Source organism: Poecilia mexicana, unplaced genomic scaffold (assembly GCF_051168715.1).
Source record: "Poecilia mexicana isolate PSO_F unplaced genomic scaffold, ASM5116871v1 scaffold_9, whole genome shotgun sequence".
In the NCBI taxonomy this organism is placed as follows: domain Eukaryota; kingdom Metazoa; phylum Chordata; class Actinopteri; order Cyprinodontiformes; family Poeciliidae; genus Poecilia; species Poecilia mexicana.
Window position 1 is genome coordinate 17,764,756 of NW_028263378.1, and position 17,211 is coordinate 17,781,966.

The following is a 17,211-nucleotide window of genomic DNA, read 5'->3' on the forward strand; positions in this document are numbered from 1 at the left end:
AAAAAAAAAAATCCATGCATTGAAGCTGAGATTGATGAGCCTGTTTTTCCCCCTGGTTAAGGAGCGCATCCATCATGCAGGATACATTTAGCACGGCTGTTTCACCTTCATCCATCTCATCCTCTCTCACGTGCAGAGGAGGGTGGAGACGAGCCATGTGGGCTCATTTGCAGCCATCAGAACAGAGTGATTTGGGTGCAGGCTCGCCTCTCCTCTGACTTCTTTCCATTGGAGTGGGATTTTTTTTTTTTTTTTTTGCAGCACAACACCAGTGGTGCCAACAGCTCCATCAGCACCACCAGATGCACTGAGACACATTTGGGCAGCTCACTCTGCAACCATGGTAACAGGAGATTTTTACTAGTTGGCGGCAGCCAATAGCAGGGCACTTTTTGCTCACCTCCGTCCAATGACAGGACAGCCTCCAGCCCGGCCCACCTCGAACTGACACCGAAGGGGTTGTGCAAAAACGATTTCGAGATTGGCTAACAAGAACGAAGAGAGTATATGTGTGTGTGCATGTGTATGAGAGAGAGATTCTGCAGTATAATCTGATGAGAGGATTCCCTCTCATTTACCTGCAACACTGTAGAGTAGGACTCATTCACAGAGAGAATCTTAAATTCAGCAGTGCAGTAACCCCGCTGCCTGTCATCTCGCTCCATCACACCTCCCCACACACACACACGCACACACACACATGCAGGAACAGAGGCAAATCTCAGCATGTGACCAAGCAGTTTTTAGGGGAACAGAATAACAATACAATCTCTGACAGAAAGAAGAAAGCACGAACCACTGCGAGCTGTCAATAAAGTCATTTATTATTTCACACAATGGATAACATGAACAACTTCAACTGTAGTTCTTCTTAATAAGTGCTCAAGGCTGCCAGCCAACAGAAGGGTAGCAAAGAATGAGCATTTCTTTTTAAGGAAAGAGGAAATAAAATAATAAAAAAAAAGAACCTACAAGATCATGGAAGAGAAACATGACCAAAAGCATGCCAGCAGACATGGATATACATATATAATACAGGTATATATGTGCTTAAGACATATATCTGTATGCTGGCAAATGCAAATACAAAATATATGTGTATGCTTACACATACATACTGTGAGGAATATATGCATATGCATGTGCATCTAGTATTTACTCTATATGTCAAATATTTGCAGTTTTTAATATTCATACAATGTACAAAAATGCCTCATGAATTAAAAAATCCATTACAAAAAGAAACATATCAAACAATGTACAAGTCTTGGTTCAAATTCAATTGAAATTCAACTTGTCTAAAATATTTATGCATACAATCAAAATTGAGCATGCAAATAAAGAAGAGCCACTCTAGAAAAAGGTTTCAAATACACAATGTATACAAATTAAAATATGCCCGCGCTGTTAGAAGAGCTCACTTTGTGCTCTACAGAAGTACGTTTATTGGTTTTCTCAGTGCCTCGTCTGCACTCTCAGTTCGGAACAACGTTATAGCTTCGAATGGGAAACAGATGCTGGAAGGATGACAACTTTTATGACTCCATGATATGACCCCCCCACCCCCCTCCCTGCCCTCCCTCACTCCAGGTGTAAGACTCCCATCACTGCATGGGATCAGGGGAATAAGACCAGAACGCAGTTGCCAGTTTGTCTCGTCCTGCATGGTGTCCCTGTGGACTAATTGTACATTTAATGCAATATTACTGTAAGCTCAAACGCTGCTTACAAGCTTGATTTCAGTGCCTTACAAAACTATTCATACCCTTTCACATTCTATCCTGTTAAAACTGCGATTTTGTGGGGATTTTATGCGACAGAGCAACGCAAAGCAGCTCTTATTCGTGAAGCAGAAGGAAAGTGATACATGGTTTTCGAAATAGTTTCCACATAAAAGCCCTGAAAGTGCAGCACGCCTCAAGTTTGATACCCTTAAATAAAATCAGATGACCCCAGCGGCCTTTAGAAGCAAACTGCTGAGCAAAAGGATTTCATTCATCGTCAGTATGAAGCCAAACTTTCTGTACAGACCTCAGATGTTTGTTAGAAAACATTGGTGAACAAAAGTCATGAAGACCAATTCCACTTAATTCATCATATGGAAATGAAAAGACCAAAACCTACCAAGACATGACCGTCTATCTAAACCGACAGGCTGGCCAAGGAGAGCATTAACAGGGGAGCAGCTGAAGGTCCTTTGGTAACACTTGCAAGAATACACAGTTAACAAAGAAGCATTTATCAACAGGTATCTTTATCTCACCGGTATTTTCATAACGGTGAGACACGGTTGTGGCAGCATCATGATGTGGGGATGTTTTACTTCAGTAGAGATGGGAAACATGGTAAAAGTTCAATTCCAGCAGGGCAAAGACTAAAAACAGAGTGAAAGGTAGATCCAAGCATATTCTTGTAGTAGAATGGCCTAGTTGAAGTCCAGACCTATAAATGAGCTGAGCTATATAGACCTGCAGCACAAGGTGGCTCTTCAAAATACTGCCTAACAGGGGCTGAATGCAAATGAAAGCCACAATGTCCAGATTTTTGTTTTTATAGAAAAAAAAAAGAAAACCATGTATCGTTTTCCTTTCATCTCACCAATATCAGCCTACAACAACATCCACTGAAGTTTGTGGTTATGAAGCGGCAAAACGTGAAAAGTTTGACCAGCTGAGCCAGACTAACAGGAGAGCATGAATCCCCACTCACAACTACATCCCCTCTGAAGTCTCCGAGTCGACTGAAAGCTCTGGACTAGGACAATACTTGTCAGTGTTAAAAGGCACCGGAGCATCGGCTGGTGGAGGAAGAGACGAAACAGACAGGACAGCGCAGACATTACCCAGGGCCTTTAACGCCACCGTCAGAGACCACCGCCCCACCGCAGCAAGGAGCCGTCGGTACACAGCCAACCTCCACCACAGACCCACACAAAGTCCTCTACCAAGGCAAGGCGAAGCACGCTAACATTAGGTTGAGAGTATTTTTGGTGTTTTCCCTTTGAGAGCTCCCCCAACACACAAAAGCCTTTTTCACGCTACAACAACGCACCTTCAAGCTGCAGGCGGAAGGAGCCAAAAGTCAGCAGAGATCCCTATTTTTGGTCCAGTGTACTGCAGTCGGGCCTCTGAGAGCTTTCACGAGGAAGTAAGGAAGATTATTATAGCATTCTTTGTAAATTAATGAGCTGGAATAATGACCGTACCAAATAGGCATGGGTCGGTACGAGATTCTGACGACACGATAACCTTCAGTTAAAAATATCAGGTTAATAACAAAAAACTGTAAGTTATGACACCACAGCATGGCCTAATTGCTTTAAATCAGAACAGTGAAGCAGTTAAAATAATATATTACTACATTTGAAATAACATTAATATTGGATTTTATAGCAAATAGTTATGATTCTCAATTTGATAGATAGCTGAGACCAAAAACAAGTGGTTTAAAGGGCTTATTGTAGCTTGCCCACTGTGGTTTAAAAACATTATCATGTTAACAAGAGAGCTGGGTTGTGCTCCTTTCCACTGCATGGCTGTTTGCTTTTCACACCTGGAAAGAAAGTGCTGCTTTAACTTGTCTCGTGAGCAAAAGTGACAAAACCGTCTTCTGTCAATTGAACCATCTGGACGAAGGAAAACCTTCAGCTGTTTTTTTTTTTTTTTTTTTTTTTTGAAGCTGTAATTTCTGAGAAGCTCGGAAACCGACCCATGCCTGATACCAAGGTACTTTATTTGTGTGTTGGTGGAGACAGGCGGCGCTCTGGCGGGTTGATGGGGGCGGTCTCTGGTTTGGTATCCATGCACGATGGACACAAAAACACTATTTACAACCAACACGTCAATACTGTAGTTTTACGTCTGTTTAAGGCTGTACTGCATAGAGAGGCAGTAAGTATAATTTTCTTGAAATGATAGTCACTTTCTGCACAACTTTGTCATTATTACAAATTATTAGTGGTATTATTCACAATTCTCCTTACATGAACTCACTTTATTCAGCAAATAAGACCACTTGTTTCTCTTTGTCGCAAAGTGGACCCGGAGCATGGATTTTGTTTAAGGTCACTGCCAGTGTAAATGGCCAGATGCATAGCAAACAATATACGCAAATATGTGTGTTTTTTATTTTATTTTATTATTTTCTCCTGACAGCTGCTTCTGTTCCTCTATTTGTCAGATATCTCGCTCGTTAGGAGCGAGTGATGTTCAATTCCACATCAAAGACAGCGAGAAGAATTGATACCTCCGGTCAGAAGCAGATCTGACTCAGTGGGGTTTTTTTTTTTCTTCTTCTTCTGCCACCGCTGCACGGCGGTTTCTAGGTCAGAACATGATGCGCATTAAACACAGCGAGTCCCACCCTTTCCAGCTCTGTCAGGATGAAACGATCAGAAAACGAGAAGAACGCCCAGAGACGGAGAGACGTGAGGGGACACAGGCAGCGTCAGGGATCTGATGACATAAGACACGAGGGTCGATATGCACAATCGTGAACATGCTTGGGTCACTCTCGGGAGGGCACTCCTTGCCACTTTCTGTTCCTTCAGTCAAATGCAATCCGTGATAGAAAGGAAACATAAGGCACAAGTTGAGCTGCTGCAACTGAGAATATCACCTGACCCAAAAAAAAAAAAAAAAAAAATCCACCGGTCTGAAAACGTTCCCAAAGAAACACTGAACTATTGTTTATGTCTGGGAAAAATCCAACCGTGATCCAAAGTCCCATATACTGATGAAATAAAAAAAGAAGAAGAAAAAGGAGTGAAACAAAAGGCTCCTTGACACCGAGGTCCAACATGGCTACATTCTACAGTGCACATAGGAATGCTTTACATTGCTGGCAATGTGGTGGAGAGTTTGCCAAACTTTAATACTTTCAAATACTACATCCTAACGGAGTTCTGAGACTTTGGTTTCAAAGTCGAAACACTGGATTTGCTTCACTGAAATCAGCTGAAGTAGAAACATAAAAGGGGAGGATGGGGCTGTTAATTGAACTGTCCAATTGTGACTTACGCTTCATTTGTTTTGTTTTTGTTTGTTTTTTTTTTTTGTTTTTTTTAATGCTTTTTGGCTGCGCGGCCTGCATATATAAATTGATTAAAAAAATAACGCATGCTCTCTGGACCGGACGCCCAACCCAGCGGATGCAAAGAACACATAAGGCTAGAACAAGCATGTAAGTGCTGCATTTTGATTGATGCAAGTGAACGGTTCTTCATAGTGCATTTAACAAACTCTAAAAGTTCAGCAAAAAACACATCCGACATTCCTCTTTCACCCAAAACACTCCCTCCCCGCCCCCACCCCTGGATACAAACACAATAATGAGCGTATGAATGAATATACGTGGTATTCTTCTGTCTGAAAACATACTTGTCTTGAGTCACACCCATGTCTGTTTTTGGTTATAAAACAATACACACTTTCATTATCTACAATTCTATTTATTATACTGGAAGCCAGTACACATCTATGAGCTGGTTTTTTTTTTCCCATTGTACAAGGCAGGCAACAGTGGACTTTTTTAGTTCTATATACAGTCGGGGGACAAGTTTTAGCCACCGTATTGCCTTTTGATTCCCTGCCCAGGAGAGGCCTGAGCGAGACGGGAGAAATACACGACAGACAGACTGAAAACAAGGAAGCTCAAGGACTGCAGATTGAAAACATCAGTAGGAGCAAATCTGAGGAGAATTGGGGGTTAAACGGGGAAGATGAGCTGCCAAGGAAGTGTGAATTTCTTCGAAAAGTGGGCGAGAAACCTTAGAAAATGGTAAGGGGGGGAAACAAAAATATCCCAGACAGGTTAGGGAGGGTTAATTACTGATGTGTTATCCTGCATGTCTCACAAGCTTCCACAAAAAGGCAAAAAATAAGCAGAGCTGCACAGTTTTATATGAACCACCCCCACCCACTTCCCCTTTGCTGGTAAATATATGGCTAAAGCCACATTCAGATACTGTATCGTAAAGTACCATACACGTCACTGTATCAGATACATAAAGAATCACATGAAATCCTACTCTATCATAAGTACCACACACTTTTATAGCATCAGATTCAGTATCGCAGAGTACCGTAGAGTGCCGATGTGAAAACAGGTCCGGAGGGTGTTTGAGAAGCCCGTTGTCTGGTCGGGGTTTCTGCAGACGGAGGGAGGCTGTCGCTCCTCCGTTACCGCTCCGCCGCCTGGGCTCCTCTCCACCGACCGGAGGAGGAGACACAAGTCAAAGTGCATCAAAGGGTTCCCGCTTTAAGGGCACTGCATCTGTTAGGCCTGAAGCAGCTCTGATTCTGGTAGCTGCTCTACCGTCAGTTCAGGGCGTCTACTGACTGCCAGGCGCCCACAGTTGGTCCCTGCTGTGGCCCCTGCCTCTGCGTTTGCCCTCCTTATTCCCGGGAGGAGGGACGCATCGCGCCTGGTGCACCACCGTCTCGATAGTCGCTGCGATGGAGTCGTGAGAGGGGAGCTCGTGAGCCTCCAGGGCCAGGCTCGGCCTGAGGCTGTGCCGACCCGGCAGGTTGTCGCACCTCTCCAGGACGGGCATCCCCAAAGTCCTGCCGTCGCCTTTCCTGCTGGCCGGAACGTCCAGACCTCGAGCGTCGGCCCAGACTTCCTCCCTCATGGTGGCCGGCTGCGACTCCTCCAAGGGCTGCTTTCGGGGCCGCCCGGGCCGCCGCTTGATGACATTATTTCCTGTTTTGGCTTGTCGCTGCAGACGCTTGGCACGCAGGATCTTCTGCACGTGATCAAAGTTCAAAGAATGCATCCTCCTGACGTCCTTCTGGATCTGTTCCACCTCACGGCGTTTATACCTCCTCTTACCGGGGACACCTGGGGAGTAAAAGGGAACGATTTAGGTGAGTAAATAGGTTGCAAAGCAAGCAGGAGTTTTCGTGCAAGCATCATGTAATTTAGCTCATGGAAGAAGGTCTCTTTTTTCTTTTTTTTTTTTTTTTTGCCTCAAGAGCTTCCTGCTAATTTTGAGATATTCATGTAAGCTTTTCAAAGCCCAGCTGAGCCAGGAGAGCAGATCCTATCCTGTAATTGTCTGCTAGAGAGCAGAGAGGAGGAGATCCTATTCTGCTCGCAGGAAACCCAAAGAAATGTCTCCTTCAACCATTTAATATGTCGCCACACAGAAACAAACTGGTGCATCTGGAGAACAGGCAGCCAAAAAGTCACACACACCCACACACACACATCCATATATCCCCCAGCATCACATAGACACAAAGAGAAAAACACATGTGCACGCATGCAGAAGGCCCCAACACGCAGGAATAATGAATTCAGCAGTTCAGAATGGCTGAGCAGAAGAAACTCGAGCCATATTGTTTCCTTCACACTGATGAACTGGGCAGTGTGCCCTTTACACGCTGTTCCATTCTTTCTCCTTCCCTCTTTCCCATCACTCTCTTTCTCCTCTCCTCTCCGCTCTTCATGGGAGGCAATATGCCGCTCTCTCATTTTCAATTAAACTGGAAACACTGCACCGTTTCATTTCCGTCTTCATTTCACAAACAGCTTCCTGATCTTGGGCCTTTTTCAGTCTCTCTTTTTGTTTTCAATCTTTGTCCCCTACACCGTAACCCCTCCTCCACACACACACACACACACACACACACACACACACACACACACACGCACACACACACACACACACACACACACACACACACCAAAAAATTCCTCGTACCCTCTCCTCCCTGTCTGGGAACCGTTCCCGGCGCTCAGAGCTAGCAATAGCCAAAATGGAGGGAGAAGCACAATCGGCCGCTGGTTCCCAAATGGTCATTTCTTGTTTTGGTCCACAGTCCTGCTGTTACAGCTTAGCTGGTTTTTGTTGTGATCCAGCACTTCAATAAAAGTGTGGTAGGATTGTAAAATAATGAAGTTTATGCACAAGTTAAATGAGAATAGGCATGATATCATAAACCTGAGTAAAAATACTCAAATTTAATAACATTAGGAACAACATACATAATCTAACTGTTTTTATTTAATGCAGTTGGTTAATTAGCCCAGAATTTTACCAACTTTTAACATTACTTTAATAAGAGTAATGCAGGACGTTCAGCTAGTACCCACACCATGTCTAGCCACGCTTTTCACAACCACAAATATCCCCAAACGCTCAATTTAATATTTCCTTTAAGAAGGGAAAAGGTGCAGTAGCCTTCTTTCAGCCAGCTCCCTGACAGTGTGCAGCAACAGGTGGGGGAGGTGCAGCTCTGTTTGATTCTATGCACCGTAGAGCTGAAAAAAACATTAGGTGTCTCCAGAACGTTTTTTAACGTCTTACTTAAAGGACTTTAAAAGGCAGCAGCGGTAGGACAGAAATATTTTATGCGCTTTTGAAACCAGCCCATGCCTGGTCTTTACTTAGGTTATAAAACGTGTATTAAATGATTTGTGGAACATCTGCTCCTTTTCTGTTCATGTCTTCACAGTTTACTGTCACTGGGTGAAATATTTTGCATAAATCTACGTTCAGGTCCTCGTGAGGCTAAGAGGCTCGTCAGAGAACGGTTCGCTGAGTGTGCGTTTATTTTAGATTTACTCCCACTTTCATAGATGTTTCTCCTACAGTTTTCAATGGAAATAAAGATATTCTTCAATAATGGTAGTTTTAATTTTTCAATTATTCTTTTTCTAAATTGTTTGTTTACCTCTTTGCCCAATAATATCCCCATTTAATATCTTCTTGGCTCCATTTCAGAACCATAAAAAAAAAATAAAAAAATTAGGTTTCACTTTGTTTCACCATGAATTATGGTGTGTTATATAGAAGAAAAAAATGCTTAATTGTCATCATAATTTCATTTCATTGTTTTCTCAAATCTTTGTATTACACTTTATTTCAATCTATTTTGGGCTAACTGACTCTGTTTAAATGACATGAATCATTATGATTGTTGATGAGTCCAAAGTCATCTTAAGTGATTTTGTACAAACATTTTAATTTTACTACGTATTTGAGTAATATAACTATACTTACTTTAAGCAGTGTTTCAAAAATAACATTAAATCACAGTCAAAGCACATAAAAAAAAAATCCTCCGGATGTTTGAGAATTATTGCGTGGCTGAAACATGCATTTCATGCCGGACCAGCACCAGTTGGTAATTCTGAGTGGAAGTGCTCCCGTTGTGACTTCACAAATAACACAAGGAGGTGTGGAGTTTTGACTAATAACATTCAAGCTGCTTATATCAGCTGCATGCTGTAAATTTTCACTTTACGGTTGCCAAAAAAGTTAGAAGGGGCAGTGAAATTAGTGACTGCAGAAAGCACTCAGTAGCAGCGGTTTATGAGCTGCACAGAAGTGAGCACACATGCACACATGCACACTACAAAGTAGCAGAAATTTATGAGCTCCATACACGGAACATAAAACCGATGACCTTCACTGGCGCGAGGGACTCTGTAGCACCGAGGACCTGTTCCTCTGAGGAGCAGAGAGGCATCCCCACCTCCACGGCCCGCTTCGTATCCGACTAGCAGGATAAAGTCATCCTCCACGATGAAAGTTATTTCAGGTTCTGTCTGCGTGCAGAGGTTGTAGCGTCATGTGACTCGGCCTTCCTGGCTGTTCTCGCTTCTTTCCAGATGTTTTAGATATCGATCTTCGTCCTCCGGCGTTCTGCTCTCGCTCTGTCTTACATTTTCCTTATCGTCTTCTCCTCATGCGTTCTTCTTCTCAATATTTATGTCTGTTTATGATTTTAAAAGCTACCTCTGCTGCGGTTGCACTTTTCCCCCTCCATCAGGTTTTCATGGGAAATGTGAACTAATCTCATTTAAGGATGAGGTAAGCAGACAGTGTTCTGTGCTTTACAGACATTAAGCTTCTTTTTTTTTTAATACCGTATCTTGGCTCTGCTCATTACAGGAGCATGCTGTCATTTAGCAAATGAAATCGTGCATTTATGCAGTTATTCATGCAAAAGATTGACCGAGTCCAGAGCAGTAAACAAAGCCAATTATATTTTCCACCGCATCATTCCTGTGGTTTAAAGTAATTTTAATGACATACAAAAGAAAAAAAAAAAGAAACAGAGAAATATTTTTTTTCTACACATACTATACAACTGTAACTAGAGAAACTCCAACCATGCTGGGCATTAATTAGTAATATTAACAAAACAACCCTCAGCAATGCCAATGTGGGAAAACAGCTTTTGACACATTCGCTACTGCAATAAAAACAATAATAAGTCAACTGATTAGAATAGTTGCTACCAAACATAGATCTGCATCTGGAGTCAAAGTTTTAAAAAGTTTCGGTTTCACACCGGCAGAAACTTTCTGAATGCCTTTCCTCTGGTTTACAACCGATTTAATGAGATTCCAGAGTAAACGCCTAAATAAACAAAAATGGCTCCAACTTCATGAGACTTAAAGGGATCCAGCATTGCTCCAGCCCACTGTTGCTGCACACTGCTCATCAGATGACTGAATAAAGACTACTACAACTTTTTTTTTTTTTTGCATATGATTCAGACTTTTTGAAATATTTCTATTTCTAAGTAGAAAAACAGAAAGTGTGGAAACAAAGGGAGGAAAATACTCATTAATCTCAGTTTTAAATCAAAATAATGATTAAAGGTAACAAAATATTCAAGTAACTATAATATTTTTAGCAACCATTTTGAAACATTTTACAGAGCAGCTTCTTCTAACTCCTGGATATATAATCTGCTGTGAATTTTGCAGGTTGTAGTTGATTCCCCCCACCCCCACCCATCCGTTTACGTGCCTGCATGTGCAAACGTGTGCAGCAGAACTCATATGCACACGAGCCTGTATTTTAATTGGACTAAGGCGGTGAAGTGAAGCAGTAAGTCATGCTAGAGAAGGGGCAACGGGAATGGGGAATAGAGAAGGTAATCTGGGAGGAGAGGGAGACGGGGGTGAAAGGCAGAAAGGAAGTAAGTAGGAAGGAGAGAAGTGGGGGGGGAGAAGTGGATGTGAGAGCTGTGGGAGCAAGGTAGAGGAGGAGAGCAAGGGCAAGAGCTGCAGAAAAGGCAAAACTGGAGAAGAAAAAAAAGGGTAAGGATGTGCAGGAGTAGATGAGGTACTATAACGATAATATGGAAGAGGTGGGGGTGGGCTGAGGGGCCGCGCATATGAGTCATCCGTCCTGGATCCCCTGGGGTGAGGGGGGTGCGTTCTGCCCGAACCCCTGGCTTCTCCTCCCCACCACTGGACTGGGCCCCAGTCATTAAATCCCTGGCTCCCAGCCAGCTCTTTTAACACAGGCAAGAGCCTTTTACGGCGTGTCTGTAGAAAATAAATCACACTGTGTGAATAATATATCTCTGGCGAACGCATTGGCAGGAGAGAAGGAAGAGAGGGAGGGAGGGGGACGGAGAGATCGGTGAATTATGGTTGTCTCCCATGCATTACGTTCTCTTTATCCCCGGCCAGATGTGCTCGGAGACAGCCAAATACAGAATGTAACAAATTACACATTGCTCTGTGAGAACGCGGACCTAACCTGCACCCGAGTTTATTTATAAACAACAGCAGCATTTTGCAGGTACCGCATCTTTAGTCAAGAAAGCCCTATTAGCTCTGCCTGCATGGAGACACAGAGCGTAGCAGATGTCCATTATCACTGAGCTAGAGAGTGATCTCAATCTGCCGATGTTAACAGTCCAGTAACCTTGGCAGGTTAAGATCCCACACAGCTGCTTTGTAACAACACATGTGCATCCGCTCTCCCGTCGCTGGCGTTGGAGCAATTAGTGGCTATGCGGCAGATTGGGCTTTGTTGTTTACATGCAGCGTTCGTCGATGAGCACGTGCGAGAGGGAAACTTCATTTCCCTTTGAAAACTTCCTGGCTGCATGTGGGTTCAGTCAGGACCTCAGTGCGACCGGGCCTGCTGGGCGGCACCGACACGACAGGTGCAACTCGGCGCGTTAGTTCGTTTAGTTTTAGTAGTTTGGTTCAAAATGTTGAACTGATGCACGCATCTCCATATTTCTGTTGAGGAATATGGCTTACAGCTAAATGAAAAGCAAGAATTTAGTTTCCCAGGCTATTAGAATGTCTTGTGAGGTCATTAATAACAGGAATATCTTAATGCCGACATATCTGCCTACTGAAAAGTAAGTATATGAAGTGAGCCTTCAGTCAGGGCTCCCTGTCCATGAATAACTGGATCACTGCAGCGTGAGGTTGCTTTGATAGCAGCCTTCAGCCGGTCTGCGTTCCTCATCTTCCTCTGGATGATGAGCCACAGATTCTCTGTTGACCCTGAACATCAGGCAACTCTCCTTCAGACTCTGAGAACTTTATTTCCAAATGAATGAATCAATCAATCAATCGCCAACCCATTGCTGTTGATATTCAAGTTAAATGTAAAATTTACTTTCATCTGAAGATGAGACTTTTGGGTTCTGATGATTGTCTCTGGTTCAGCAGCATTTTGTGACTCGTCCCCCAGGGGAGGGAATTTAGTGTGTTTTTTTTTTTTAACAATTTCAGTTCTTGATGGTAAAAAAAAAAAAAAAAAAAAACTGACAGTATGGTCGGAAATGTTGCTTTCGCCATTTTCTCCACTGTTCCACGAGAGCATCAATAAGTACCAGTAAATCTGAAAACACGATTAAAAGCGGTTACTGTGTTTTTAAGTAAGTGGTGTCCTGGAGAAGCCTGTTTCAAATGGGAATGGTTTCAGGAGCTGTATTTGTGTTTGGGGTGCCATGCAGTCACAGTCATACCAAAAACAGAAATAAATATTTTTTTTTCTTTATCCTTACCACAATAGTACAAAAAGCAATACATCTATATCGCCCACCCTTACTTCCCCCTTCACTTTCCTTTGGGCTTTCAGTGTAGTTTGGTAATCTGGCTCTATTTGTGGCGTTTTATGCTGTATTGATGTCCTATGTATTGCCTTTCTTTTCCTAGCTGCTCTGTCATCTACCTCACCTTTGCTCTCTACCACTTTCCTTCCACTCAACTTTCCATTAACATGCCTGGAAACAGTAATCTAAACAGTCAGCTTCTTTTAAAATTACTTTTTGTGACTAATCCTCCTTGTGTGTCAATGACAGGCAATCAAGCCTTATGACTGTGTAAAATAACATTTTCCATTAGTAAGAACCCCATAAATATTCTAATTTTGTGAGTCACTACAGTTCCACTTTTTAGACCAAAGTACTAAAATAAGTTAACCTTTTAATGTTCTGACATTCAAATGTACGCTGCGTTGTTTGAAATCAAAGAGAGTGAGTGCTTTCTCTTCGGAAACAAACAGAAAGGTCGTAATGTGACGCTTACCAGTGAGAGCTGGACTAGAACGCTCGTTCATCTGCTCCGGCTCCTGCCTGGCCGTTTGGAAAGACATTAAGCCCTGATCTCCGAAGACAGCGAGCCTAGTCCTTCTGCTCCTCCCGGCACACTCATCCTCCCGTAACCCCGAGAAAAGGTCAGAGGCCGCCTCCGACCGCTGCGATTGGCTGCCGTAGCCGCTCATGAAGCCCTTCGCAGGCTGTGCAGTCTGACGGGAGTGGAACTGGCTGTCGGCGAGCGCGTGGCCGGACAGCTGGTCCGACTCGAAAATCCCCAGGCCGGACCCCAGGTTGGGGCCCCTCGCGTTGCCCCTCTGCTTCTCCAGATGCTTTGAGGAACCCTGACCGGCCAAGTCCCTCCTCTCGCTCAGCATGCCGAGCCGCACGTTGGTCTTGGCGCCGCTGAAAAGTCCGCCCAGCTCCTGGCGGTCCCGCGGGGAAAGGAGAGGCTCGTCCTTGTGCTTGTGCTTGTGTTTGTGCTTTCTCTTATGAAGGCGGACCCCGGCCAGACCGCCTGCACTGCCGCCGCTCAGGGAGCCCAGAGCCTCCGATCTCACAGTGGGGCCCTGCAGGGGGCCACTGGCACTGCGGATCTTCGCCCCCACCTGCAGTTTGGGGTGCCCGCTCGAGAGGAAGGCCTTTGGCGGTGGGACGGCGGGCCTCATGAAAGGGGACGGGGGTGCAGGCCCGAGCGAGTGGTGGGGCAGGTAAAACGGTGGCGTTGGGGGGAAGTAGCCTAGATTCAGAGGAGGTGCGTAAGGCATCGCATACGGCGCTGCATAGTAATTCCCCCCTCCTAGCGCGTAGCCATATCCGGGGACAAACGGCAGCTTGGATGTAATCGGTTCGCTGGCTTTGGCCGGACGGCCACGCCTCCGTTTGGCCTTCAGGTCTGCACTCCTGCGCAGGTACGAGCCGGAGTCGCAGGCGTAGGAGTCGTAGCTGAGCGGGTAGTAATGGTGAAAGTTGAGCCGGAAGATAGATGGGTACGGATGCTGAGGATAGCAGGTGTACAGCCTGTGAGAAACCCGCAGCTGCTGGAACTTTAACACAACCTGGAAGGCACAACAACACCACCACCACACCGGCTTAGTGCTCGCACTTTATCACAAATGAAACAATGTTTCATGACGCCGTTACAAACCTCTTCCAGTTCAGAGAGAAAGTGAAGATGGTCCCGAGTCTGCAGGCATTTCCTCTTCCTCCGGTGATGTTTCTGCTTCTTCTCCTGCTGTGACAGATAGCTGTCCACGGCAGTAACTTTTCGTTCACAGCGCGGTCTGCTCCCCCTGGTGGATGTGTCCAGAGCGGCGGCCTCCGGGGATTCGAACCCGCAGAGATCAAACGAGTACCTGCAAATACAAGGCATGCAGTTCAGAAATTGTAAACATTAGAGTGAATGTAACTTGAAAAACAAGTAGTTAGCAACCTTCCCAAACTTTGTCAGCTTACAACCAAAAATTCAATATAGTTTCCAAAATGTTCAACAGATAAAACTATGGAAATGATCTATATTTACGATGATACAGCTAAATCAATGGTTGGCAACTTTTGAACAGTTTACTGTACCTGCGACGAGAGGCGGGACCCTTTTCGGTTTGATCCGAGGTGCTGTTGTTGTCTGTCCCGATCCCGCTGTCGCTGGGGATCGTCTCCTCGCTGTGGGACTCGCTGATGGGGGACAGGGTCACCTCCTTCACCGACGCCCCCTCCGACAGGTGGGAGGGTGAGTTAGCCAGGAGGCGAGGAGGAGAAAGTTTCCAGCCGCCAGAGAGAAATCCTCTTCCTGACGGTTTGGTGGGCAGGGCCGAGATGGGCTGCAAACTCGGCATGGTGGCGTCTGTGTTGCTGGCTCTCAGCGACGGAGCGCATGAGCTGGGAGACGAGTTGGTGGAAGGCACTGCAGGGCTGTCGTAAAAACTGGACATGGACAGAGACATCTGGGGCTTGTCCCTGCTAGCTTTGAGGGCGACAGAGCCTTGGGTCTCCGCTCTGGGCTTACGCCCTCGCTTTTTACCGATGTAGATGGTTCCTCTCTTGCTGACATTAATCTGCTTTCCCAATCGAGCCTCGATGGTCGTCGCCATGGCGCTCATGGCTGAGGTAACCGGAGCAGAAGCCGACTTCAGAGCCAGGGAGCCGTTCTGACTGGATCCAGAGAGGATCTCGTTCAGGATGCTCTGCATTTTCCCAAGCTTGGTCTTGATCACCGCCCTGGGATGACCTCTGCCTCGCTTTACCTTCAGACTGTTGAAACCGTCGCTGGGAGACGAGGACGCCGCGTGCACCAGTGGGTTCAGCGTGTGCATCTTTCTCCTGCGGCTTATCCCCAGGTTTGACTCCTTCGCCAGCGGGCTCGGAGGTGAGGTGGACGTGCCCTCGTGAATCGTCTCGACGGTCAGGAGCGGCTGCTTCTTGGGACGTCCACGCTTCCTCTTGATGGGGGCGTGGACGGTCAGGCTGTCGGTGTTGGTGTAGAGCGGACTGGAGGGGGTGATTGGGAAGGCAGAGGGCGGATCTGACAGAGCGGAGGGGCTGCCCATGCTGTCTCTCTGAGGGGAGGTGAGACTCGTATGATTCTTAGCTTTCAGGTAGGACCACCTTTCGTTGACCTTGGTTGGCCTGGAATTGGCTGCAGGGCTGCTCCCAGTACTGGGACTGGGACTCAGGTCCATCCTTGGTCTGGGACTTGGACTTGGACTGATATTAATCCTGGATTTAGGGCTGGACGTCGGACTCAAGCTAACTCTAGAGCTGGGGCTGGGGAGTCTGGGGTTCATGCTAAGACTGGGTTTGTTAATCTGATTGTATGTTGCCTCTCTGAGTTTCAGGGAATCTGTGAGGCTCTTGGGTCGGCCCACCGGGTTTTTCTTCACCCTGTTGGAGCTCAGATCGGTTTCCTGGTCAGGTCCGCATGTACCTGCCTCTCCTCTTTCTCCCCTCTCTGCTTTATCCCTCCTATCAGCTTTTTCTGCCTTTTCTACCCTGTCTGCACTGCTGCCCCTCTGACTTGAAAGTCGAGAATCGTTTTTGTGGGCCTCTATCTTGTGTGCTATTTTAGGTTCTGGGGGTCCGACCGGGGGCTTCTCTGGAGTATCCAGAGTCTGCTGCAGGGACCGCTCCTCCATGGAAAACGACTCATCAAATGAAGGCCTCCGCCGCCTTTTTCTTCCTTTCCCGTCCTCCGCCTGCACAGGCATTCCTCTCTCTTCTTCATCGCCTCTCCTCCCGATGTTTGCTTGGTCTCGCTCGTCTTTCCTTCGTTCCTCCCTTGCTTCCTGGAACTGCTCAGCCGTCCCCTCTTGCCTGTATCTCTGCCTCTCTTCAGAGTTAGCGGGGCTCTCCGACTCTCTCTCCGACTGCCTTCCCCAAGGTGCATCAGCGCTCTGGGGGTTCGCGAACATCCTCTGAGAGTCTTTCCTTCCATACTTCCTCTTGATGTTTCCAAAGAGCTGTTCGCTGACCTCCTGCAAACCCTTTCCCCTACGGAGAGGGGGATGCATGAAAGAAAGATTAAGTTTCATACATTCAACAATCATCTCAAACAGTGTATCTGCAGCAGGGATGTCCAAACTTGTTGTCACATGGTAATAAAGCATGCGATTACTTCAGTTAAACAAATAAAGTAGTCAGATTTATTGCTGAAAAGGGATGTGTAAATTATTCTAGATCCAAAACTTAAAAACGGTTATGCACATTTGCCTGAATAAAAATAATTGTGCAAATTTCCTAGGTATCACTTGGGAGAAAAAAGAGAGCAATTTAGTCGAATCTGATCAATAACATTAGGATTTAGGTCACTCTTTCTTTGAAAAGGTTTGCTGTATTAAATTTATGAAGTTAATTAAAAGCATTTTGGGATGCAGCAAAGCTTGCTTTTGAGCAAAAGTCACTGGTT

The 17,211-nt window shown here is 45.5% G+C and overlaps 1 protein-coding gene across 1 annotated transcript in view; it reads right to left on the reverse strand.

The window, feature by feature from the left end:
* Positions 1-803: 803 nt before the first annotated feature.
* setbp1 (SET binding protein 1) overlaps positions 804-17,211 on the reverse strand; it is a 51,285-nt gene continuing 34,877 nt past the window's right edge. Inside the window, exons 4-7 of the mRNA XM_014992851.2 lie at positions 14,883-16,796; positions 14,458-14,665; positions 13,303-14,368; positions 804-6,840 (exon numbers count right to left, since the gene is read on the reverse strand). Of these exons, the coding sequence (XP_014848337.2) occupies positions 6,332-6,840; positions 13,303-14,368; positions 14,458-14,665; positions 14,883-16,796 (3,697 nt within the window). The 3' untranslated portion in view covers positions 804-6,331. The remainder of the gene's footprint in view (positions 6,841-13,302; positions 14,369-14,457; positions 14,666-14,882; positions 16,797-17,211) is intronic.